Consider the following 25,415-nt stretch of genomic DNA (forward strand, 5'->3'; position numbering starts at 1 on the left):
CCCGAGGTAAGCGGTGTTGTAAATCACACTAAAAACTACTAGAGAGAAAAAGGAAATGAAGCATTGTCTCTGTTTTGTAACGACTGAGGTGACTGCTCAGCACAGCCCAGACCTGCCTGACAGCGTCTTCCTGATGTATCCCAAGGGAGAGCAGGATCAGGGATGTTTTCTTGACTATCATTTCCAGGGTCTATAATCACACTCACCCCCTTCACGACTGTAGGTCTGACACAAAAGACACAGAGCAGATAACCCTGTGCTGTGGTTCCCTCTGATAAAACCATTTTGGCCAGAACCGCCTGAGAACACTTCCACTAACCAAACCCTGCTGGGGCAGGCCAGGCTCAAGCTCTAAGGAACCCACCCCACCTCCCTGCAGAGCACCCTTCCAGCAGCAGAGGGGCTCTGTTGACGTTGCTGAACGCCTGCATTCCTCTAGCCTCAAGCAGTGCCAGGCACCGCAGCTCACTGAGCCCATCTTTCTGTCCCATAAGAGAGCTACAAGCTCTTCTTGGCTTCATTCCACCAAGTGCCAGTCCTGCTCAGTTAACCTTCAGCAGTCCCTCAGACAAGGCGTGGAGACAGCAGACCAGCGGATGGTCTCTGCATCCTCTGGAAGCTGCTCTGGCAGAAACAAAAACAAGCAGCTGGCATACTCACATACCTGAGAACAGCCTGTAACCACTGGAGTGTTTAAAACTATACAGATATGCATTAAAAGTCTGTAACCCAAACACTGCCCATTACAGATTAAAAACAGACCAAATCCCAGTAACCCAATGGATTCCTTTGCTGTGCTATGAACTATAACTGGTCATGGAGATACTGCCCTGCCAGAGGTTCTCCTGTTGTATATCACATCCGAGCACATGTTCTGTGAAAGATTTAGGCTTTGAGTAACAGGGAAGTAGGAGGAGAGTTGCTGTTGACAGCTATGCTCACTGTGCTGCTGTTGGTAAATATATACAAGCAAAAAAGTGCCAGCCCTAAAAATAAAAAGGAGCAATTTTCTTGGTATGAACCCAGCTCCCATGGGCTGCCGCAATGCAGTGGCATCTTAGTCCTTCAATTTCTTAATGATATGGCTGCTTCACACCCTTCAGAACTGGAAGTATTAAGTTCTTATTATGTATAACACTAACAGTAGCAGCTAGAAGGCCAACAGGAGTTGCCTATTTAATCTCATTCTGTGCTGCCTGTACCCTGCCCACCTGAGTTACAAGATTTTGTGATAGGAAATGCAGTTTACTTTTGAGCAGTATCTAGGTCACTAGATACTAGAAACTTGACCCTCATTCAAACACAGCATATAATCCAACAAAGGCTAATTATTCCTGACTTTACTCAGAATCACATACGAAGCCAAGCTGGCCTGCCAAGACCCCCCTCTCACTGGAAAGGAATGAGAGGGAGAGGTACAAAGAGGCAGATGGTATATATGAAGCATGCTTTGTGTAACTTTCTTATTACAGAGGTTCCCCTCTTGCACCTGTTTCTACCACTCAAATACCAAACTATTTAAAGACAGCAAAAGGAGAGGGGGACAGAGGGTGCGTAGGGCAGATGAGATGCGATTCATTTTTTGCATTCTCTTCCCCAATATATACAAAGTCTTGATTCCCCTTTATAGGGCTAGTTTTCGATCTTTTCTTCACTTCGAAGACACAGCAAATTTGCCTTGAAGAATCCAAAGTGGCTCAAGAGCTTGGAAGATAAGCATTTAAAGGGTTTTAATAAATTCAACTCTGTCAGGGAGTTTTCTGGAGAAACTGAACTCCATTAAATTAAGGGCCAGGGCAGCACTTTGCTGAAATAAAACACAACATCCATCAAGGACATCTCATAAGATTACTGAAGTTAATATTGGTTGAAAGTTTGCAAAAATCCTCCCCCTTCCTTTAAGAAAATGTCAATCCACTTTAGAGCATTTCTACTTCATGGCAAGTAAAAAAAAAAAAAACACAACCCACAAACACCAAAGTCCAAAGAGATGTGGGAAGGCAAAAATGCAACCTTCTACGAAAGCAACTACAACTCAGGTTTATTCAATGTGTGGGGTAAGAGCTAAAATGAACAATACTAGCTTGTTTCTCTTTCCATATCCTATAGATACACTGTGGAACAGCTCATTTTCTCCCTACTAATCAGTTCTGCAGCCTTCCCTGTTCGCTATGCACAGTGCCTTTACAAAGCATGTTTCCATGCTTTGTAAACATGTTGGGAGATCTGCTCCCCAACTGTTACCTGCAACAGCGTGGACCAAAAAGAGCACAAACAAGAGCAGCTGCCCAGGTCTCCAAATGCAATTATATTCTTCCACAGAGGAAAAATGAGTACATCGGATACTCAATGCTCACCAGGAAAATTCCAATTTCACGGATTTATTAGATGTCTTATCCTTCATAGGACAGTTTGAGCCAAACTGGTCTGCTTATTTAAGTACAAAAAACCTTCAGCATCACAGGAGATTCCAAAAATGCCAGAACCCTGAGCTCCCCTCCCTTACCATGGAGAGAATAATCTCTCCCACCCACTTCTCTTTTCAGGCTGATTGCTGCATCCACAGAATTTTTAGGGTCTCTGGCCCATCTTCTTCAGGGTTCGATTCAACTGGAATTAGAGAAAGCAAAGGTCATAAAAATACAGTGATTGACATACACTACTGTTCCCCTCAGAAGCCTTTATCCAATGTCTCTACTCCTTCCTCTCTAACTCAAAGACAAAAAGAGCTCTTGTGCAAGCACAAGGCAGTGTGGGAAGTAGAAGGGGAACTAGTAAAACTCCCTCTTCCTCTCCAAGACAGCAGAGGAAGATCTGGGGAGAAGAAAGGGTACAAACTTGTAGCAATGGTACTGCAACCCTGTATTGCTCAAATCCCTACATCTCAGGATTTTGCTGCCTAAGTTTCCAGTGCGCAGCAGCCTCTGTCAGGAGAGGGGAGCAGCGACAGAATGTCACCTCCTGGCTGAGCACAATGCTAAAGTCATCTGTGCTCCAGAAATCTTTGATGCCACTTTCTAGAGCTGTAGTTATGAGGGTAGAGATACCATTTTGGTTGAGTTACTATTGTCTAGGGACAATGGAGTCAGTGTCCTTGGACAGCAGAACTCTCCTTTTCCACTGTGGCTCAAATAAGCACTTCTCACACAAAACTATACCATTCTCCAAAGGCCAGCAGTTACTGCTTAAACCACCTGCCTTGGCCCAGTGCCTGGCAGAGCTGAGGCTCGTCCCAGCAAGGCGCCACATAGCTGTCACACAAGCATAGCTCCATCAGGCTTGCACAGCCCAGTGCTTGCCCTACTTTTCCTACAGAGCTACACAGATCTCATGCCCAGGCCTCACCTCCTCAAACTTGTGGATCTGGCGGATGAAGAAGTCCCCATAGCGTCGAGCAACCTTTGTGTCTGCAATATGGATCATGTCCTGCGGAGGGAACAGCATGAGGTCAGGAGAAGGACTGCGCTAGCAGAGAAACAGCAAGCGCTGCCAAACATGACAGGCAATCAAAGGGGCTTCACTCCAGCCCTGGTTCTGCATCACATATGCCTGACCTGTGCTAGCCCCACAGCAACCACTCAGTTCTCTGCAGATTGTCTTCCCTATAACTTTGCCTAGGCTGGGTCCCAAATGCATATTGTGTTCAGTTCACATTCTTGCACATTCTTCCCGTTTTTGTGTCTCTTTATAGCAGCTTTGACAGTCCCAACCCCAATCCATGCTCTGCTTCCCTCTACCAGCAGCTAAGAGTTATGCTATCTACCAGGAGAGGCAGGCTGAGACACAGCATAAGTCCTTGCAGGAAGGAACCAAGAACAAGGGACAACCTGTTCTCCTTCCTAGCAAGAAGCCTAACGGTTACTGCTACCTTCTTTGAGGATGAAGTCCTAAAAGACTCCTTGCTATGCTTCCTGCTGCCCAGAGCTCCAAGGGCAGGATGGCAACAGGACCATACATTGTGTTTACATTCCTCTTAGAGCAGAGCTAAATGCTGCTCCAGAGAAAAACAGACCTGTAACATGACCAAGCAACACCCCTGCTTTGTCAAGCAAAGGAGAGATGTGAGGGAGACCTACAAAGCTGATAAGCCCACCTGACACACTGACAACACTATGTGTCATCCAGCTGTCACCTGCCAAGAATACTGACAGTTTCCTCTGTCCTGGGGAAGAAGGCATTTAGAACCTTTGTTTTCTGGGTACAACAACTGCCAAAGCTGCCTGTGACATCCCATTGCTGTGCAGCCAGGGGCACTCCTGTTGAGCTGGGCTGTGACTTCACTGTGGACAGCCAAGCTGTTCACATGACAAAGGAAGGGATGTTTCCCACAAACTGGAGCAAAACCAGGTACTGCCATTTCCAGAATTTCCTGGTTGAAGGAATTTCCTAGCCAGGAAGGAGCAGGTACCAACCTTGTCAATATAGAAGTCTACTTCAGAGGCAGACTGGAACTCCCCATCCAGGGCAGATATGCCACTGGTCCACACCAAGTTCTTCATCTTGTGCTTGAAGACAAGAAGCTGGATACGAAACTCCTGCTCCGTGAGGTCTAAGAAGCCAGCCAGCTTTGCCACAGGCATGGTAGTGTAGAGCTTGAGGAAGCTACGGATGGTAGAGAGTTGGGCCTGCTGCTGAACCTCATCAGCAAAGACTTTGAGCTGCTGCAGGAAGGGCTCCTTGTGGTAGTTGGGGTGCACGTTGTCATAATTGGGTACCACAGGGGAGAGGAACTTGGGGCAAGCATAACTGAAGAGCTCCTCATAGACTTGTGCATCACCCTTCTGCATGCGCAGCATCTTATCCCCATATTTCTCTCGCAGCTGCAGGTGGATGCTCTCATCTATGCGCATAGGGTACATGGTGAGGGCGATGGCCAGGAGTGCATGCATCTGCTCATTCTGCTTGTTAATCTGAGACAGAAAGAACCTGTTAGTTTGTCAATATGCTCTGGCTTTATGGTGCCAGATGGAGCTGGGAGCTGCGTTTTTCAAAGACAGACCCTTACTCAGAGCATTAATAGTCCTAATGCTCAAGGGGGACACAACAAAGCAGCAGTGCTGCTGGGCAAAGCAGGTAGATGAACACCATATCAAGGCTCTCATCCATGAAAGAGGGCTGGACAAGGAGAAAGTGTCCAGAGCCATACAGAACCTGCATGGCCAGAAGCAGATTTGACTGCTTTGGTGCAAAAATGTGCAGAGGAGAAGGGAAGGCAGATAGTTTAAGAACCATCTCCTGGCAAGGGACAGTTATCAGGGAAGCCAGTGAAGAAAAGACTGAGAAGGAAGATTTATCCGAGCATGGGATGAAACAGATAGCTGTGTGGATGAAACAGACATGCCAAATTTTTGAAGTATCATGGAATTAAGAATGGCAGAATTTGGCTACACACAGAGTTAGAAATGAATCATAAGGATAAAAAGGCGACAGCAGCAGCAGGGTGTAAAACAGGCACCAAAGACAGCTTACATGAAAAGAGAAAGCAGCTTTGTTTCAGTCATATTGAATTAAAACAGTCCGTAAATGATTATCTGATAATGGAAATATATCTGACCATGGCAGTAACATGAAATGCAGGATTGGACTAGGAAAAGGACTGAGTCTGAAGAAACATCAACAAGAATATCATTAGGAGCTGATATTCATTAACAACACTGCTTAGAGGCTGCCAGCTGGAGCAGGGGCAACCATATAGTGAACAACCAAAGGAACTAGTAACACAGCTAAGAGTAAATATTGCCACACATGTCAAAGGGGTTCAAAAGATCCCCAGTCACGACCACCAGCAGCATAGTCCAGGAACACAAGGCTGGACTATTAGATGTAGGTTATCAGGTGATAGAGGAAAGGCAGGAAAGACGACAGCTGCTTTTCCTTTTGGGAAGTCTAGACCTATTCTATCTCTTACCATCTCATACTTATAGGTTGTCCTCTGAAACATGCTCTTGGTCCTCTGGATGTAGAGGAGGATGTTGGCAAAGACACGGATGGCATCCTGATAACGCCGCATCATAAGGTATGCAAAGCCCACGTAGTAATAGGTGGTCACCTGGCACTCAGGCACCCGGGAATACATGCTCTGAGAAGGATCAACACACTATGTTAGAGGGGAGATAACCACCTTTGATCCAAATAGCTTGTTACCCAGAATTCAGCCACCTCTGCTTTCAGTCCCATCCCAAATATAGCAAGGAGAGGGTTAATTCAGGATACCTCATCTCCCACCCATCCCTGCAGCAGCTTCCTTGCTGTTCATTAGATCATCTCGTTTCCTACATTTTCCAGTTTCAGCTTCCTGCAAGCAGAGGATTCTTGCACTGGACCTAATATTGCTTTGCTCAGTTCCCTTTCCCCCTATTTCACTCCATGCCCTGTGCCAGACAGCAGATACATAGATTTGTGCCAAGCCCTGGGCCAAGCCCGTGTTGCAGCTGGAGTTTTGTTAGCCACTTACCCAAGCAGCACCCAGTTCTAGGGCAAAAACATGCAAGGTGGGAGTGGGCACAGTAAGAATGAGAGTCAAAAATCCAAGAATAAACCACTGATCAAGATGGGGACAATGTGTTCAGCTAGCTACCACTGTGCTACTGTTTACCATTCAACTAAGACTCCCTGTAACAACACTGCCTTGCACAACACAGCAAACTTCCTAAAAAACAAGGCATTTGTGCTGCAACATTGTCAAGCATTATCATATGGCTTGGTTTAATGCCAAAGCTCCAGCTGTGTTCAACTACAAACTCCTGAAAACTACAACAGCTACAAACAGCTCTTCAGCTGGAAGATTAAATTATGGCAATCTTTCACCAGCATGTTTGAACAGAGACATTTGGAAAACTGCAACAGAGGTTTTAAAACATGTATTACCTTCTTGTTGAGCTCGATGTTCTCCAGAACCTTGATCGCTTGGTAGTAATCCCCCAGCAGAGAGTGCAGACGCAGTAGCCCAACCAGGCTGAAATAGCCCAGCATCTTGTAGAGAGAGTGACGACCATATTCACCAGCCACACTTTCAGGGTCACCTACAGAAAAAAGGAACCATGCTGCTTTTCTCCAAGGAAGCGAGCTCCCTTTTCAACACCTCTATGTTTACAAGCAAAGGGAGCAAAACCTCAAGTGTAATCACCAGCACTCCTCACACAAGGCCAACAGAACCTGTTCCCAGTCAGTACATCCACTGATTGTTTGATCCAGCTCCCAAACAAAGCTAACTGAGCTTGGTCAAATCAAAGCAAGTCAGCACAGACACCAGTCTGGCTTGGTGTCACCCAGCTAGCTCACCTCCACTTGTATAGACCTCCAGCTGTCGGTTGATGTTGGATTTGTCCACCAGAGAGTGCAGCACATTAAGGACACTGTGGACGTTCCAGATCTTGGGGTTGGAACGAAGGAAATCAATTTCCTCTTCCGACTTCTTGGCTGTCTTGCAACGGTACTGACTGAAAGACTGGAACTACAGGAAAAAGCAGAGATTCAGTGATGAGAAGCTGGTTTGGTACAAGTTGATCACATAAATGTATTACAATAAGCTACAAGTTGCATGAAAAAAGTTTCATCTGAGAACACCTGGCAATCAGAACAGCAAATTATACCACCTTTAAAGCACCTAGGGGAAAAATGATACCGAGGGAAAAGGCCAGAAGACAGAACGAAGCAGAGAATGATCTCTTAGACAATGAGGACAGGCAACTAAACACAAATTTGCTGTCTGAACAGGTAGCAAAGAGAATGACCAAGTCATAAGATGTGTCTTAATACACACACATCTTTTTCTACATATGCACACATCCTTTTTCATCCTCAAGCTTGACAAGACTGCATTTGAGGAATTCCAGTCAGCTCTATAATAAAAAAAGTCACAGAGAAAGGAATCTATAGAAAAAAGCCAATAGCATTTGAGAATTGTATTGCTGCACTCAGAACAATAAGGGGAAAAGTATTTCTAACATCAAGATCTTAGACCACAGATTATTCCAAATCAGGTCAGCACTCTTCAGTGCAAGCATAAAGGCCCTACTGACTAAGAAATACAAAACTAAAGTAAAACCGTAAAACACAATACAACTAGTTTGAGCAAGTATCTTCACAAGGTCTATGTAATTATAGCAGACTTCAGTCAAGGCTGCTTTGCACAAACCAGGCAGAAATGAAGGTGAGTTAAAAAAAAAAAAATAATCTCATAAGCAGCAACCGAAACAGAAATATCAATAGAAGTCCAGTACTCCCTAAATAGTCCCCATAACTTAAAAATCTGTACAACTACTTCATCTACCTGGTCACTCAGGAATAACAGTGTTCACCAAAGGTTTTTTCACTTTGTGGTATCCTAGCTATGAAAATCAGAGAGGGAGGATACGGAAAATTTACAGCACTAATAGAGGCAAGGCAACCCCAAAATGGCCCAGCCTGATAGTCATGTAAGACCTGGTATATGAATTCATCAATGATATCCCAGAGCCACTGGTTGGGCAGTTCCAGAGGAGCAGGGCCATCAGCATCTGCAAAAGAGCATAAGTAACAGATAAGAAGCTTAATACCTTGAGCAAGAACAGTGGCAGAACTGGAGGAATACACAAATTAAGGAACACAAGAATTTCCCCGAAATGGATGAAGCAGCAGGTGAATGAAGCTTCCAGTAGGGCAGTGATAACATACCTTTGCTACTTCAACTGCCTTCACTTTAAAACAACACATGTGCATATGGGGTTCATCTCTAGCACTGCTCAGCAGCAGTGATTCTCAGAAGCTGCATAGACTGTAGGGGTTTATCCTAATCAATCTATTCTCTGCAAGAAGTCTGGCAAGGAGTCACAAACCCATTTGTCCCAAGGGGAGTCAACAACAGTAAACAGCTGTGAAACACTGCAAGTTTTCTCTAGCTTACAGCTTCATTTTGCTTTTTAATAAAGATTGGTGAAGCAGTTCTCAGCAAGGCAGAAAGCTAAATAGGTTTTATTCTCTACAGTATTTCAGAAAGCATTGGAAACTATCTGCATTTTTTGTGGTTTTAAATGCATGGATGTAAAGTGCTCTTCATTCAACAAACGTGAACATACATAAAGTTTGTAGACTACTACTCCTCCCTATATGATCTATAAACTAACATGTTGCTGTTGTTCTGACCCTTTCTCCAGTTCTGCCCTCTCCAAAAGTCACAAACAGAAATGAATTGCAGCAACTCACTGAGGATGTAGTTGAAGAGATTGCAGTAGTTGTAATAGGATTCAAATCTCTGCTCCAGTGTGGGCCCGCCCTACAATGAGAAGTCAGCACAGTCGATTTAGTTTCAAGCACAGCAGGAGTGAGTTTACAGGCAACAGTGTATGAAGGACAGTCAATAGTCACAGCAGCAGAGGGTCTATTTCAGAAATGTTAAGAGCCAGTATTCAATCAGGATACCCATCAGCACCACCCAGAAAACACGAAATTGTATCACTATTGTCCCATGAAATAGGGCTGATTTCATGTACAGGTCCTTCTCCCAGGATGACCATGCATTCAAACCTTCCGTGAACATGATGCGTTAACCTTCCTTGTCCAGACTTAAGAGCTTCCCATTACCTTCAACAGCTCTCCTTCCTTCTCCCCTCATGTGAGGCCTTAATAAATCAACAATTCTGCTTCTGAACAGTATTTCCAAATGCTTTGAAAGAGCATTTGAAAGGAATCACCCTCTTCCTAGAATCATTTTCCTTGTTTCACCTGGAGACACTCTGAGCACCACTAACAGCACAGCTTGAGAAAGCAGTCTCTCCTGTTAAAGTCCTTTTAAAGTCCCCATTCCTCCACCTACACCAAAACTGCAGTTATTACTTATTTATGCCATAAGTCTGTTCAGCTCTTTTCTTAAAGAACCACGAACTACTGTGATTTCCTCAGTGACTTCAAATTAGCTTAAGAAAAAAAAAAATGGTGTTTGTTTTGTTCTATAGAGCATTATTCTGTCCATTTCCTTCTCCTGTATCCTTTATGGTGCCCGTGTTTCCCTCTTTGCAAGGCACTCTGACTCCATATTGATTTTTTAAGCACAAGTAACACACCTTCCTCTTGTGACACCTCCTCTCACCCACCTGCTAATCCGAAGAACAAAGAGCCACAAAGAAACACACAAAATCAACTTGCAATTACCAACATAGCTCTATCAAAAAGAAAATTCAGTTATGTCCCAACATCTCCTTCCCTAACTCACTAATCACTACATTTGATGTCAGTAACAAACTTTTATAAAATAGCCTCCTGAAAACCCAGACCGGGTTCTTATGATTCATCTAAGCTGCCAGGGAAGCCTGCACACTCATTACAACCAAGCTTGAGGAGACAGCTAATAAGCCTCAGAAAGACAGTCAAGTCTTTCTTGCTTTTCAGCAGTCAGTGAATCCTTACTAAGCTAACACAAGGCAAGAATTTTAAACTTCCCTAAAAGCAACTCACAGTTCATAAACCCATCCAATCCTGTCTTGCAAAAAATATGGAACCACTGGTACTATGGCAGCAGTAAGATTTGGCAAGTTTTAGGGCATGGAGAAGCCAGCATGCAACCAACAGAAAGACAAAGGACACTCACGCTGACTTTGGCATAGATGTGCCTGTAATACAGCTCCTTGTAGAGGATAAGGAAAACAGCATCTGGAAAAGATGACGGAACTGGACATTAGCAAACCACAAGGCCTAAGCAACTGGATCTCTTGGACATGCAAGTTGTGCTCCTCCTGCCACCTGGTTATCACCCAGCAATAAAGGGAGGCACAAAAGGATACTTTGTTCAAATTTAACTTGCCAGACATCTGCTGAAGGAGTTGTCAGAGTGAACAAAACCAACTGACTCAGGCAGCAGCAACGCTGTGCACCTGCTCACTCGTGTATCAAAAGTGATTTAGTTCCTCCTCTCCCTGACAAACAAAAAGAAAGTAAAAGACTTACCGTTTCCAACTTGAGGGGCAATGGCCTCAGCCTCTGGCCATGGGGTATTCTTAAAAAACCTTTCTGTCAGCTTTGTCCAGCTGAAAGATACAACACGTGGTATTAGAAACGATTTCACAGTAGTATGAGTGCTGGAGTTAAGAGATCACAATATAGAGGCCTTGGGCTTGATAAAAGTAGACCACCACCACCATCATCCTCTTTTAGTAAGTCCAGAGTTGAAACAAAGAATGGGAATTGCAAACTATGCAGTTAAAGTCTTCAAATTATTCCTGAAATATGGAACAGCTGTGTATGTTACTTCTACATTCCCTTCACGGCAAAGTGACACAGTTACAAGCAGAAGCAGGAGTATCTGTAAGGAACAGGCACAACAATTACAACTCACAGCTTTCTGCAAACTGCCTAACTACCACTACTGGGTCACTTTTTACTGCTTCCATGCCTGTTAGGCACAGGACCGATATTTTCCTTCAGACAGGTCACAACTCACCTATACTTATGTTAGCCTAATGGTCTGGAAATATCTGGGGGTTTCCCCCAGTAACCAAACCAAACCTCATGCTGTATTTTAAAGACAGACGAAGTTTGGAAAAACACAGGTAGTCAGCTTTTCCATTTAGTGCACTTTCATCACAGCTTAAACAGCTATTCCCCCTTGCAGGAAGGACAGCTTTGTACCTGTTTTCATAGATGTCCTGGATCTCGTACACCTTTTGGTCAATGACATCACTGGAAACACGGCTGGCCTGGAGCTCATACACCTTCTGGTCAATGAGATCCGACACGGTCTTGTGAAAATACTGAATGAAGTTTTTGATCACTTCGGGGATCACCTGGTAGGTCTGCTGCTCGTACTGGCGCTCGTAGGCCAGGTCTTGCTTCGGGTCTCCTGAGGGAAAAGACGAACAGTGAGGCAGCTGCCGCACAGCCCAGCCCGGGCCTACAGACCCGGCCAAGCGCCAGCGGGCCCGACGCACCCGAGGGGCCACCGCGCCGGCGCGGCCGAGGCCCACACTCACCCGTGTGCATATCATAGTCGTTGGAGTAGGCGTAGGGGTCGTAGGCGGCCTGTAGAGAGAGGGAGACTGCCAGTCACCACCACCAGCCCGGACACGACCGCCCGGGTCCCGTTCCCCCCCGCCCCGGGCCCCTCGCCCCACACCTCGTTGTCGTAGTCCTCCCCCGGGTAGGCCATGGCGGCGGCGCAGCGAGCAACGAAACGGCTCCGGGCGGCAACGCAGGCCCGGCGCGCAGCGGGCAGGAAGAGGGGCTGGCACCAGGGGCGGGGCTCGGGCCCCCGGCCGGAAGGGCGGTGTCGGAGAGGGGCTGCGCTCTTCCACTGGTTGAAACAGCTGCTTGTCTTCAGCCTGCTGAGCTGCCAGGAGCCTGGTGCGGCCTCTGCCCCGTCCCTCCCTCTGATTGGATAGTATGCCTGCCCGTCAAACCTTCCCGGGCACCTCCTCCACCTCCCACCTCGCTTCTCTACTCGCCTTCCTTCGGGTAGAAGGAAGACGCCTCTACGTCCCCATTGGCTGCACACACACACACAGCGGAATGCGGCACTCTTGATTGGTCGAGAGGACACGGCCCGCCCCGTTGTTACCGAGACGACCCTCCCCTCCCCTCTGCCCCTGCATCCCGGCCCGGCCCGTGCAGGGATGGAGGGAGGCAGCGGGGCCGCAGCAGCGACCGACACGGAGCCGGGACCGGAGCCGGAGCCTGCGTTGGGGGCCGGGTTGTCGCTGGGGGCGGCGGCGGGTGCCCCCCTCGGCTACCTGCACGTCCTGTGGCAGCGGGAGGAGCCCGCAGGCAAGATCCCGGCCCGACGCCTGCGCAGGGCCGCCCGCCTCCACCGCCGGCTGGGGCCTACGGGCAAGGAGAGCCACGGTGAGCGGGGGGCAGCGCCCCTTCCATGGACCGCCCTTCGCTGCGGCCGGCTCCGTCCAGGCCTCAGTTGGGTGCAGAGCTTCTGATTCGGGCAGGCGCTAAAGCTTCGGCTTTCCTGCGGTGGGGCTCTGGAAGGAGGTCGGACCTGCCCGGTGGGCGGCTTGGGAAGGCGCCTTGCTCCTGCCGGGTGGGGTGGCCGTCCGGAATGGGAGGGCCCGTGGCTGGCCCCAGGAGGTGACAAGAAGAGTGCCTCTTACCTGGGCTCTTGATCTCCTGAGCCAGCACCAGCACGGTTTGAGCCCTGACCAGAGCTCGAGCACTGGGATGGGGTGTTTCAGCGGGGAAATGCTCCTTTTTTCTCTGTGCTTTCTAGTAACTGCTTTCTTTTCTCCATAGCTCTGAAAAGGCTGCGTGAAGCTGCCAATAGCAACGACTTGGACACAGGTAGGACTTCTCCCAGTCCTGCTTGAGACCTCTTCCTGGAAGGGCAGTTTTGTCGAGGGCTTTTGTTTTAGGAGAGGAGGAGGAGGGTGCAGATAGTTCGTGGCCATGGTGCTTTAGATGCTGCAAATCTAGAACTGCTTGTCTGAAGCCTTGTTTTGCTCTCTGTGCAGAGTGAGGCTGGTTACAGTATTCAGTTTTTCACTGCATCTGGTTCATAGTGTTAGTTTTCCAGCTGCCTCAACCTAATCAGCACTGCACTGTTCCAGCTTTTTTGGTATGTAACTTTTGTGTGATTGCAAGCAGCAAAAGAGTAGTGTTTTGGCAAGGTGGAAAAGTTATGTTTATCTAAGCCATACTGTGTACAATGAGACAGTGTGACCCAGCAGATCAGAACCAAGCCCAGTGCTGGACTCTGCCTCTCACAGTGACTTCAGAGAAGACTTGTGGCCTGTCTGTGACTCCCTTTACTTCTCTATACCATAGATTAGGTGGGGTTTGATATGTAGTGTCCAGCAGCGATACTGGTGTATATTATTTGCCCCTTATTGTTGTCCTTCTGTCGTGGTTTAACCCTGGCTGGCAACCAAGCACCATGCAGCCACTCACTCACCTCCCCCTCGCCCAGAGGGATGGGGAGGGGAGTCAAAAAGAGTGTCCTGTCAATGTTGTTCTCACACCAAATCCAGAACGCATCACTGCACCAGCTACTAAGAAGAAAATTAACCCAGCTGAAACCACGACACCTGCTTAGACTAACTATACTGTCCCCTCAGCTGTGTTGGCCTAACTGTTTATCAGGCCATTCTGTGAACATAATTGGAAATTGGTTTGACTTGTAGAAACTTGCCATATATCAGAACGGGGGTTTGTCTAGCGTGCTTCACCCTTTGGCTCCACAATATGTTGTTTCATGAACTGATGGATAAAGTTAATCTGTGAGCTCTGTTAGTACAGAAAGGCTTGGCTTCAGTCACCAAGTCAAGAGGAAGAATGAAAGAATCGGGCTTTATGAAAGTCTTGGTTTCAATCCATCTTAGAGTTTTACACCTGTTTTTGATACACAGGTTCCCTTGTTTTCAACCCTGCTGTGTTTTGTATACTCTGCAACTTGAGGAAGACTTGTTTGATGACAAATTTGTTCTTCATTGACAAGTAAAATGTTGCTGTTACCTGCTGTTACTTGGCACTGGGTGGGAGAGGTTATGTCATTTCCTACTGGCTTCGGGGCAGGACTAGGTAAAGTGTTCCCTGTTAACAGCTCTCACAGGTGACACTGTCAGTCTCCCTGTCTTTCTTCTGGAGTATCAAACATCGCACATTAATGCCACTCCCATCTCTTCAGGTGTCCTTTCACTTCTATACCACACTTAAAGCAGTAGGTGTGTAGGAAGAAATTGAAATATGACTCTGAAAGCTGAGATGAATGGTGACTTTCAGTGATCTAAGCTACCTAGTTTCTTGTCTCCAGTACTGGTCAGATTTGACTGTTACAGGATGTGCTGTTAAAGAACTCAAAATACAGCAAATCTGTCAGTATTTTTAACAGCTAAAGGAATGAGAGCTTTATTTTACAGACTGATGACTACATCAGGATAATCTCAAAACAACAGGAGTAATAACCCTTAAAGTTGTTCTTACACATGTTGCTGTAGATGCTGCTTTTATGACCCTAATATTTTCAGCCTTTACTGGTCTCTGACTTTGTTATACCCAATACTGGAGAGTCATACTAGTTTGTCTTTCTGTGTGAGCAGGTTTTTCCTTGATACCTGAGAAAAGGAGGTACATCAGGTTACAAGAAGTGCCAGTGGTGGCACTGAAGAAGCAGGGGGAATGAGTGGATGATGAGGGAATGCGTAGGTGATGGTATGGCTACTTGGGCCGCTCACTATCTCACTTCAGTACCTCATCTCCTAAGGGTCTATTTGCACTGCTCACCTGCCTGCTTCCCAAACAGTAGCCACTGTCAGTATGGCAAAAACTTAAGAGTTTCAGATGAATGTAGGAAGGGACATAGTCAAAACAGGTGTGGGGAGGTGGCTTTTTTCACTGCATGTGGTTATACTGTGAAACTTTTTGCCACAGGTCCATGTTGATGTGAAAAGTTTACACATGTAGAAAATGACCATGCAAATCTACGGAGAGAGCCCATGGAGAGATAGTAAGCACAGGACGCTAATTCTAGCTTGAGAAGTGCCCGAGATACAGCTGACTAAAGGCTGTGAGTTAGCCCCATGTCCTTGCTATCTTTTTTGTGCTCTTCTGTAGGTGTTTGCTGCTGATTGTCCTTGGAGCTTGAAAATTTGGCTAGGTGGATCCTTAGCCTTAGCCATTACAGTTGTTGGCTTATCTTTTATAGCAATACATGGAAGTTGGTGAAAGGCTGTAAGAGAGGGTGGAGGGTACGCTGCTTAGGCTGGTTCTGCTGAGCCAGGGTGTTGGCTGGAGCTCGTTCAGGTCCAGTTGACTTTTCAGCTGGCAGAGTGTGCACCTACCTACAGAAGAACGGATGGCATTTCCCCTTTCTGATCACGTGCCCCTTCAGCTTACCTGCTTTCTTCTCCTTGGCACTGTCAGTGCAGCAACTCTTGGAGGATGGAACTGACCCCTGTGCTGCAGACGACAAAGGCCGGACAGCCCTGCACTTTGCCTCCTGCAATGGCAATGATCACATTGGTGAGTGGGGAGGGGAAGTTCTGTTAAAAATTAAAATTTAATTAAAATGTAGTTAAATAAATTGAATTAAAAAATAATTTAAAAGCAGCCTCTCTGTGGCAGAGATTTCAAAGGATGCTTTTTAATTTGATTCAGTGTGTGACAGAGATTGCTTTGGCCTATCAGAAATACAGAGATTGTTTTCTGTGTGTTTTGTGGCAAAGTTGCCAGCTAAACTGGCTCCAGGGCTTGCCATGTCCCCCTGCTGAAGGGGGAGCAGGAACTCCCAGCTTTAGGGGTGTACTGATGCAGAAGGAAGGGTGTCCTTAGTCCCAGTTCTTCCCTTTAGGAGACTAGGGACAGTGGCACTGTCTGGCTTTGTGCTGGGTCCTTCTGCGTTGTTGTGCCAACCCTCTGTCTCTGGGAGGAAGACGATGAGCTGAACAGTAGCATCCATAAGGCATCCTGGTGGCTACTGCATGGACCTGTGGCCCATGTGGGCCTAACCTGTGGGGCAAAGGGAAGGGACTGCTGTAACTCTCTTTTCTTGCTTCCAGTGCAACTGCTTCTGGACCATGGGGCTGACCCAAACCAGAGAGATGGGCTGGGAAACACCCCCTTACACTTGGGTAAGTGCCACACAGAGGAGCTTTGCATGCTGAGATGTGAGGTGATCACCACCTTGCTGTTCCTTTCCTCTCCACCTTCCTCTTTCCTGAGCATAACGGTATGCGTCCCCAGCTTTAGGACGTAGGTGGAACTCTGCACTTTGTTAGTTTCACTCCTCACAAAGGTTTAACGATCAGTTTGAGAAAATCAGTTTCCCTCCATCTGCCAGCCCTAAGGAATGCAGGACCTGTTCCAGAGAGAGTACTCAGGCTTGAGTGTGAGGTTACCCTTAGCAAGTCAGCTGTTTGTCTTTCCCGTGGCAAAGAGCCTTTTGGGAAGCAGCAAGCTCCATGACTGAGCAGAAACTCCTTTGTTGTTTGCTAGTACCTCTGAGTTGTGTGTCCTGTGTTTTCCCTCCCCAGCTGCCTGCACGAACCACGTTCCTGTCATCACCACGCTGCTGCGCGGAGGTAACATTTCCTCTATAACAATTACAGCCTGTCCCTTTCCTGCCCTGCCCCTGTTTATACTCCCCAGGGACACTAAGTCTTGAAGACAGACCTCACTTTCTGTCCTTGCTCATGCATCTTGCAGGGGCCAGAGTTGATGCCTTGGATCGAGCTGGCAGAACTCCACTGCACCTCGCTAAATCAAAGCTAAACATCCTGCAGGAAGGACTCTCCCACAGCCTGGAGGCTGTACGCCTTGAAGTGAAACAGGTAAAAGAAACAGTCCTGTGTTCTGGTAAAGTGGTGCAGCCCCTGGCTGTCTCCTGCACCCTTTATTTAAATACCTGTCTGTAAGCTTTTAGCTGCTGTGAGGAGAGTTTGACTCTTTCCTTCTGTTTTCAGAGACCTTCCTTTTTCCCAGCCGCTACTCTGAATTTTTGCAGGACGTCTCTTGGCTCTGGTAGGCCAAGGCTGCATTGAATGTCATAGTTCTCAGGCTGTATGGAGCACTCTTTTCTTTAACCACCCTGTAAGACAGATGGCTTATGGCAGGAGAGGGACCACGGCATGAGGCTGTAGCTATGGCTACACATGCAGGGACTCTGCATTCCTGCACAGCCTGCCCTGCTTCAATATGTGGGAACAGGGAATAGGAAAGCGGTCATGGGGCTACATCACAAATGCACAAGGTGTGGGCCTCTCTTTGGGAGCCATATAGGAGCCACAAGGATTTTCATCCCCAGTGCACAAGTGGATCTTGCTGGATTGGGAAGTCCCTGCTCCTTACAGCAAGGGAAGCTAGCTAGCCAGCCACAAAGAAAAGTTTGGCGCTTTCAGGGCTAGACTTTATGCTTCTTCAGTGGGCCTGTCTCTCTTCCCTGTTCTTAAACCAGGCACAGGGATCACGACAGTCCATCAGTGGCTGATAAACACCTCTGGTGTCTCACTGGGCTCTGATGCTGCCATTAGTGCTCTCCAGTTGCTTTGCATGTGTTCTTCTGTATGGGTCATGTACTCTGCCATGTACTGCAGTGTCAAGGCTGTGCTTGGCAATTTAATTTTTCCTGTAAAAACATCCCAGTCTGGTGCGGCTATCTGATGTTTGCCTCTTATTCCTGCTGGTTTCAGATTATCCAGATGTTGCGGGAATACCTAGAGCGTCTAGGGAGGCATGAGCAAAAGGAACAGCTGGATGACCTCTGCTCCAGGTTACAGAGGACTAGCACAAAGGAACAGGTAGGCAGCGCTGAGCTACTGTGACTCACCTACTTGTGTTGTGACTTCTGTGCTTAGGAGAATACAACTGCATGAGCAAGGTGACAATGAAGACAGTTTTGGAAGCATTCTTGCTCATATTGGGTAACATGGGCAAGTTACGTGATGACTTGTGGTACTTCTTTAGGTTGGAATTCAAAATGCAGAAAGCATCACTGTGCCTAGCAGCTCAGCAGAGAAGCTGCATGTCAGATTGGCCGAGGCATTTTAAGGCCAGGTTCAGCACAACTACACAGGATTGCTGGGCCTGTTTGGGTTTTTTTCTACAAAAGACTGGCCTTTAGAAATAGGCTTAGAGGAAACAGCCCTAATACCATTTCTGAGCTCTGGGTAATGCAGCAGCATACTTGTATTTTCAAGGACTGACTAAATGGTGTGAGGTGGAGATCAAGCATCAACCTCCTGAGTAATGAGGAGAAGCTCCCACTACCTTAATTAATATTTGTTTGATCCTGAGGACTGGAGCCCTTCTACATGACTGTGGGACCAAAGGGATTCTGCCCTAGTATAAGCTTAGTGTGGGCCTTACTGGCAGTCCTGGTGCAAGGATGGTTCCTGCTACACAGGGGTTTCTTCTGTGGTGGTGGGTGACTGCGCAACTGTATTGCCCTGCTTAACGGCCAGCTATATTCTTCTGGCAGGTGGACGAGGTTACAGACCTCCTGGCCAGCTTCACATCTCTCAGCCTGCAGATGCAGAAGATGGAGAAGAGGTAATGGGCTTCCAAATCATCTTCCTGATGCAGCAGGAGAAGCCTTAGAGAGAGAAAAAGAGGAAGCTGAAGCTTGCTTCCCAGAACGCTGAATAAATATTGCTGCCAGCAGCCATTCCTGCCGGATCCACTCTCCAGTGGTGCTTAGATTTTTCCTGTTGGTGCTGCTGCAGCTGCCTCGTGGGGAGGCAGCACGCTTTGGACAACAGAGACAACAGACAGTGCTGCAGCTGCGACTTTTGGAAAAAAGGAGCTGCTCCTCTTTATATCAGATGGGCTGGCGCTGAATAGGATACCCCTTCCAGAGATATTTTGCCTTCTCCTAAGCACCTCAGTTTGATGTAGGTGGTGGCTGATGCCATGTGCTGTCACCAGCCCTGACACCAGCTGGGCACCATCACAGAAATGCTTGGAACAGGCACCTTTTGCCACCTCCACAGTACTCAATTGCATGGGGGAGAAAGTGGATGCCTCTGACAACAGAAGGCTTTCTGCTGTGAGAAGAACACACACTGAATTCTGCATGCTAGTAGCCAGGCAAACATACTACCTTGAGAAACAGGCACCAAGGCTTAATCCTAACCAGGGCAGAGGATCTATCTGGTTATAAATGCAATACAAAGCTTTTCATTGCTAGACTTAACAGCTTTCACTGGCCCTGGTTTTTGAATAGAATCACATAATCATTTAGGTTGGAAAAGACCTTTAAGATCAAGTCCAACTGTTAACCCAGTACTGCCAAGTTCACCACTAAACCATGTCCCTAAGCAGCGCATCTACATGTTTTTTAAATGCTTCCAGGGATGGTGATCCCACCACCTGCCTGGGCAGCCTGTTCCAAGCTGCTACAAGTCAGTGCTTAAATACTATAGTGAAACACTTGCAAAAAATACCCAGGTAGACAGCTAGCACATCAGAGCTGCCCTGATGCAAGAATAAGGTTTGGGATGTGACTTAATCCTAGTGCAGTTTTAGGCAGACATTTGCATCTTGGAAAAAAAAAAGAGGAAAAAAGAAACAAACAAAAAACCACCGTAACTGAGTTTTGTGTTTCCTGTTACTAGCGGTCTCAGGCAAGAGGTCCGGTTGCAGCAGGAGGTGTTGTGTATTCAGCTGTATTACTGGGCTGGGATGGAGGTGGATTTAGGTCTTCCTCAGCAGCACCAAACCCACAGCTGATCCATACTGTTCCTTGCTTGTCATAGAGATGTGCTGCTCCAGGACCTTCAGTGCAGTGTGAGGAATGAGTTATGAGCCCTGCTGGAAGCCTAAAGTGATGCAGCTATGAAGAATGCAGGGAATTGCTCTTGCTGCTCTCTTGCTTCTGCCCCACTGTGGTTAGACATGAGGATGTAGACAGCTTTGTTCTTGGAGCGGGAATTCATGAAGTCTTGTCAGTAGGGTGCCAACAGCAGCAGGGTGACAAGAACATGCTCAGTAGCAGAGTTCCCACCTGTGTGCCACACCTAAAAGATACAGTGTGCTGGTAGCTGTACCCATCCCACAGCTCGGGCATCACTGGTTTGGAAGTGTTCATTCTTAGGATTCAGCCTAACCATGCAACAGCCACAGTCTGGAGCTTTCTTCAGAGACCTTCAGGTCAGCATGTTTCCCTAATGTCTGGCATCTTGTCCAGGAAGAGGCTAAGTGGACTTCCATGTTCAAAGCTGAGATACCAGAAATATGCGTGACTTTTAGATAAGTTCATCTGTGGGGTGCTAGAAGCCATGACTGGGACTAACGGCCTTGTGGTTTGGCTGGAGCTGTCACTGTGAATACTGATATTTTGTTAGGATATGCTGAATGGGAAGGATACTGAGGGGGTGGGAGACAATCTGACCTTTTTGTATTTTGAACTTCAATAAAATCCTGTCGGCCTTTTTGGACTCCTCAGCCAAGTTCGCTCTTTTTCAGAGTGGCTCATTCCTCTTTCTTTACCTATGTTCCAGGCCAAACTGACAGCACTGGATTTGGTAACCGCTACTCTCCTACTTGCTGCTGAAATCAGAAGTGACAATACAAAATTGTTTGAATTCAAACACCAGTCTGTTTGCAGATCAAAGTACGTGGTTGCTGACTCGCCTTCTGATCTTGGGTGTCACAGCCAAGAAATGCAAGCTTTAAACCTAGTTAGTTGCTGTGAAACCATACAAATAGAGGAAAGAGAATCTCAGTGGGATTGCTTTAAGCTGGAAGATGGGATGTTCTGCAAAGAGGAAAAGCAGCCTTGCCCAGCCTGTGCTCCTGCAAAAGCTCCTGTGGAGCTGGTGGGGAGAAGGCAGCTGAACTTGAGCCTTGCCCCATGCCAGATAAAATGGCTGTGCTGTTGTCCTGGGACAGCTGTGAAGAGATCGGAAGGGACTGAGGGGCTGGGGAGGGACATCAGGGCATGGCAGAGAATTTCCAGGGTGGTCCCTGTGTGGGGAGTGGGTAACCTTCATGTCCAGTCTTTACTTAACCATGTTGCTTCCTTTCTTGCAGCCTAGCCTTGGTGTCCACATACACCCAGCTGTCAATGCTTCTGCACTCAACAGCCTTGTTGCTGAGGAAACCATTAAGGCACCTGAAGAGCAGGCAGCTGAAATGCTTTTTGTTGCTGCATTTACCTTAGTTGCTGATGTCTGCTAACTAGACACAGCTTGGAAGCTTTCCTCAAAACCGGAATACATCTAGCTGGGACTTGGAACGAAGCTTTTAGCTTGAGCACACGTGATGTTGTTGTCCAGCTCTTCAGGCCTTTGTCTTGCCTAGTGCTGGAGTTTTTTATAACCTCTCCTGACTGTATACCCAGGGAGGGGGAAAGGGGGGGGTGCTGCAGCCAGCCAGAAGCAATTGCCTTGCCTCTGTGGCACTGCTCCCTCCGTTGGAGGTGAGGCAGTGCTGGCAGTCCCCTGGAGGCTGGCACAGTGAATGGAGGCAGATAAAACAAGCAGGCTCACAGGAAAGTTTTGCCACAGCTTTAGTGATAACACCAGATCAGAGAGAGAAAATGGGATCTGTTCTTCAGTGGGGAAAAAATGTATTGTGTCAGAATCGCATTCGGTGAATCCCTGCAGTCAGTTCTGCTTTCCTGCCTCAAGGCTGAAGCACTGGGCTGCTGAGAGCCACGTTGTGTGGCTGGCACTAGACTGAGAAAAGCTTTAGATTTCTGTGTGTCAGCTAGTCATGCCATGACTACCCTGCGTGCTCAGCAGCTGTGTCTGGAAATAGAGTTAGGTCCTGGGGAGGGAAAGAAGGAAAGAAATGGTTCCAAGGGAGGAGGAGAATGTGGCTTCACGCTGTGCTGAGAGCTGTTCACTGGCCTTGTATTTTTTTTTCTGCTGCTCCCGATCTAGAGCCTTCAGCATCTCCCAGCTGCTTTTTCTCCTGCCCTTGCACCTCAGGCCACTGATTTCCCTGCACAACTGATAGGTGTGAGGTTAGTGGCAGCTTTCTGCATCTCCCAGAGGTGTCTGCTGCAGTAATGGAGAATGGAAACAGCGTAGGTTTCCCTCTGCTATTTATTTTGCCATTAAACTCAGTCCAATCTCCTCATTTCCCTTGTACTACCCCATCAAACACACCTTCCAGGTCACTTCCCAAGTGGCACATTGCACTCCTCAGAGCCATGACGTCAACCAGGACTTGATCCAAGGCCTTGCTTCCCCCTCACCACTACCTCACCTCCACAGACACTCCATTTCCCCTACTCATTCAGAGCATGGCTCTGCAGTGAATCTGCTGAATCCGCACCAGCCAAACCCAGCAGCAGCCTCCCCGGCTCTGCAGCTGCTGCTGTGCTGTAAGATGCAACCCAAACCAGCCAAGCAGAGGATCTGGCTCATCCAAGCAAGCGAAGACTGAAAACCTGCTTGTGTTTCACCAAGGACCCACAGCTGAACAGCAACCCTGAACAAAGCCTCCCAGCAAAGCCGCCTGGATGTTATGAGCAAAAGGCCTTTCTCTGAAGTACGCACTCACCCACGCAATCGAATGCAAAGCGCACACTGCAGTATGTGTGAATATCAAGAATCTGTTCAACTTTTCAGCAGCTGAAATAATTAAACTCCAGGGTACCGAGCCAACATCTGAACTCCATTGCTTCCTCCCCCTTTGCCTTTCTAGCAGACTCCAAATCCATCATTGTAATTATCTGCGCTACTAAAGAAGCTCCATGAAGCATCTCTGGCAAACCTCCCACCCTCTCATCTGCTTCCCCCGCTCATTCCATGAGTAAGACAGATCCCTTCTCCTCCGTTACAGAAAGGTACTTGCAGGAAGATGCCTTCTTCATGCACTGCGCCTGGCCAGCGTGGGAGAGCAGCCCTGGGCACCTCAGGGCCATGGGGTGACTAGGTGGAAGAGCCAGCAGTTTTGATTAGGAAGCTGATAAAGAAGATATGGCAAATAGCATTCCTCTGGGTTTTTTTCTGAAAGCTCTGAGAGGGGAAGAGAGCATGTGTTTTTTGGAAGAATTAAATCAGCTGGCAACCTGCTATGGCTGCTCATGGATTAGGAACCAGCAGCTAAACCCAAAAGCAAATAACCAGACATCCCTATACCTACTAGTGTCTAGTGTCCTGACCAACCCTGTCACACTGTTAGTTCTCTGCCTGCGAGCTGGTAAGGCTGTCCTGCCATGAGCTGCCTTTGCAGGGCTGTCCTGACTGCTTGCAGAGGGTCTGTACCAGGTCCCGTTCCTGTGAGTGCGAGGAGAAACACAGGCAGCACTCCAGTATTTTGCTGTGGCAAGGGATTTGGAGCTGTCCTAGCAGCTCTCTGTCTCCCCCAGCACCATGTATCTGCAGACAAGGAAACCTCCCAACCAGGGCTGCCAGATTTGCCTGGCAGACACCTCCCAGCAGAGTCAGGCTCCTGGCACACATGCTTGGGAGATGCTGGGCACCAGCACACAGCTTTCCACAGAGGGTAGCTGTGCCCAGCTTGCAGAGAAGCTGGTGCCAGCCACTAGCTGCAAAGCCCTGACCTGCTCTCACCTGTCCCGTTCCCTCTGCTGCGTGCTGGCTCCCAGCACGGCTCAGTTCAGCTGATGTGGCAAACCGGCCTCTGCAGGGTTAAAGGTGAGCTAGTCAGCCCAAATGATGACAAGCAGGAAAGAAAGTATAAGCAAGGAGTCATTAATTAAGGCAAGAAGCTGAAAGCACAGACTGCAGGATGCTAATCAGTCTGGAGGGATGGCTGAGTGGAAAGCAGCAATCAAGCTCCTTCAGCTTTAATTAAACCTGGCTCTATATCAAGGATGCCTTTTCTTCACCTCTGCCTTTGAGCTGAGAAACCAGTTGGACTGCACAGACAGGAATTCCCCCCTGGCTCCTGAGCCTCACCAAGCCGGGCTCAGCGTCTGCCCTTCCTGCTCATGTGCTCCCCAAATTCGGGGCTTAGTACCAGGCAGAGCTTAGGGATGGGAGCCAGGACTTGCAGACACTTGCCATGCTAAATACACTTATCCCCTAGGTCTTCTCTCTGTCCTGTTTTACTTAAGCTTCATCCCAACATGTAGCAGTCAGTCCCAACCTGTTCCGCTCCCTTTGCAAGCTGGGACCAGGAGGAGCAGGATCGGGGCAAGCAACTGCCCAGCCACATGTGGGCAGGAACAGGCAGCATCTGGCAGTGCCACATCACTGCTCCCAACTGCCATTTCCCTCTCCCTCCAGTGCTTTGGGCTGTGAAGTGAATCCTCACCCACAAGAAATTATGTATACATTCATATCGCCTGGAGGCTGCTTGAGACCCTGTGAGCTGGCCACCAACCACAGCGTCCACAAGCCATCCCCAGGAAGGTGGGCAAGCCATGCTGGACACATTTCTGAGAGGCATTGGCCACAGAGGAGTGGCAGCCACCGTGAAGGAAGGGAGCTGGAGAAATTAGAAACATGCGTAGGAGACAAGGGAGTCTCAAAGTGCAGAGAGCAACATCAAACACTTGAATGGAAAAAGAAAAACAATTCCCAGTGCAGCACTTCGGCTGGCCTCCACGCAGGGAAAGCGGTGTCCTTGCAGCTGAGATCCAGCGAGGCGCGCAACAGCTTCAGCGAGGGTTAGAAATACCACATCACCTGGGAATTTTAAGAGCCGGCAAGACAAAGCAATAAGGGAAGATTTATACAAACAGAAGGAGGGGACAGAAAGATAAGAGAAATAAGGGGGGTGGGGTGGGCTTGTGGCTCTGCTCACGCACATCAGCTCTGCAAGCCCCTTGCTGCCTGATGTCCCCCAGCCCCACCGTACAACACCTACAACACTGACAGCATCAAAAGACAAGGTTGGGGCCAAAACCCCTTTACTTTTGAAAGAGCCTTCAGCTGCCTTGCCGAGGTCCCACTGTACATGGGGACAAGCGAGGACACCAGCGGCTTCTGCAGCCCATGCAGGGCTCAGGACACCGCTGACGGGGCTGCACAGCCTCCAGCAACTTTGCACTTGGCACAGCCTCGTGCCAGCAACCGGCTCCCCATGAGCAG

At 48.0% G+C, this 25,415-nt stretch overlaps 2 protein-coding genes across 4 annotated transcripts; one reads left to right on the plus strand and one right to left on the minus strand.

Moving 5' to 3' along the window:
* Nucleotides 1-2,350: 2,350 nt before the first annotated feature.
* Nucleotides 2,351-12,231, minus strand: EIF3L (eukaryotic translation initiation factor 3 subunit L). Of its 2 annotated transcripts, XM_037388346.1 has the most exons (13): nt 12,086-12,231; nt 11,943-11,991; nt 11,602-11,812; nt 10,921-11,000; nt 10,565-10,626; nt 9,184-9,253; nt 8,425-8,498; nt 7,282-7,453; nt 6,868-7,022; nt 5,909-6,079; nt 4,413-4,910; nt 3,346-3,426; nt 2,361-2,610 (listed from the first exon to the last, which is right to left on the minus strand). In XM_037388346.1, the coding sequence occupies exons 1-13, from the start codon at nt 12,116-12,118 to the stop codon at nt 2,572-2,574; spliced, it is 1,695 nt and encodes a 564-aa protein (XP_037244243.1). In that variant the 5' UTR covers nt 12,119-12,231; the 3' UTR covers nt 2,361-2,571. The 2 variants fall into 2 exon arrangements, with proteins under 2 accessions (XP_037244244.1, XP_037244243.1); XM_037388347.1 differs by lacking the exons at nt 10,921-11,000; nt 11,943-11,991; nt 12,086-12,231 and having other exon boundaries at nt 2,351-2,610; nt 11,602-11,680.
* Nucleotides 12,232-12,530: 299 nt separating this feature from the next.
* On the plus strand, nt 12,531-20,852 carry ANKRD54 (ankyrin repeat domain 54). 2 transcript variants are annotated; one of them, XM_037388349.1, is made up of 8 exons: nt 12,531-12,810; nt 13,207-13,254; nt 15,832-15,930; nt 16,467-16,538; nt 16,941-16,988; nt 17,113-17,237; nt 18,096-18,203; nt 18,884-20,852. In XM_037388349.1, the coding sequence occupies exons 1-8, from the start codon at nt 12,582-12,584 to the stop codon at nt 18,956-18,958; spliced, it is 804 nt and encodes a 267-aa protein (XP_037244246.1). In that variant the 5' UTR covers nt 12,531-12,581; the 3' UTR covers nt 18,959-20,852. The 2 variants fall into 2 exon arrangements, with proteins under 2 accessions (XP_037244246.1, XP_037244247.1); XM_037388350.1 differs by lacking the exon at nt 12,531-12,810 and adding an exon at nt 12,828-12,962.
* Nucleotides 20,853-25,415: the final 4,563 nt, after the last annotated feature.

Source organism: Falco rusticolus, chromosome 5 (assembly GCF_015220075.1).
Source record: "Falco rusticolus isolate bFalRus1 chromosome 5, bFalRus1.pri, whole genome shotgun sequence".
Classification (NCBI taxonomy): Eukaryota; Metazoa; Chordata; class Aves; order Falconiformes; family Falconidae; genus Falco; species Falco rusticolus.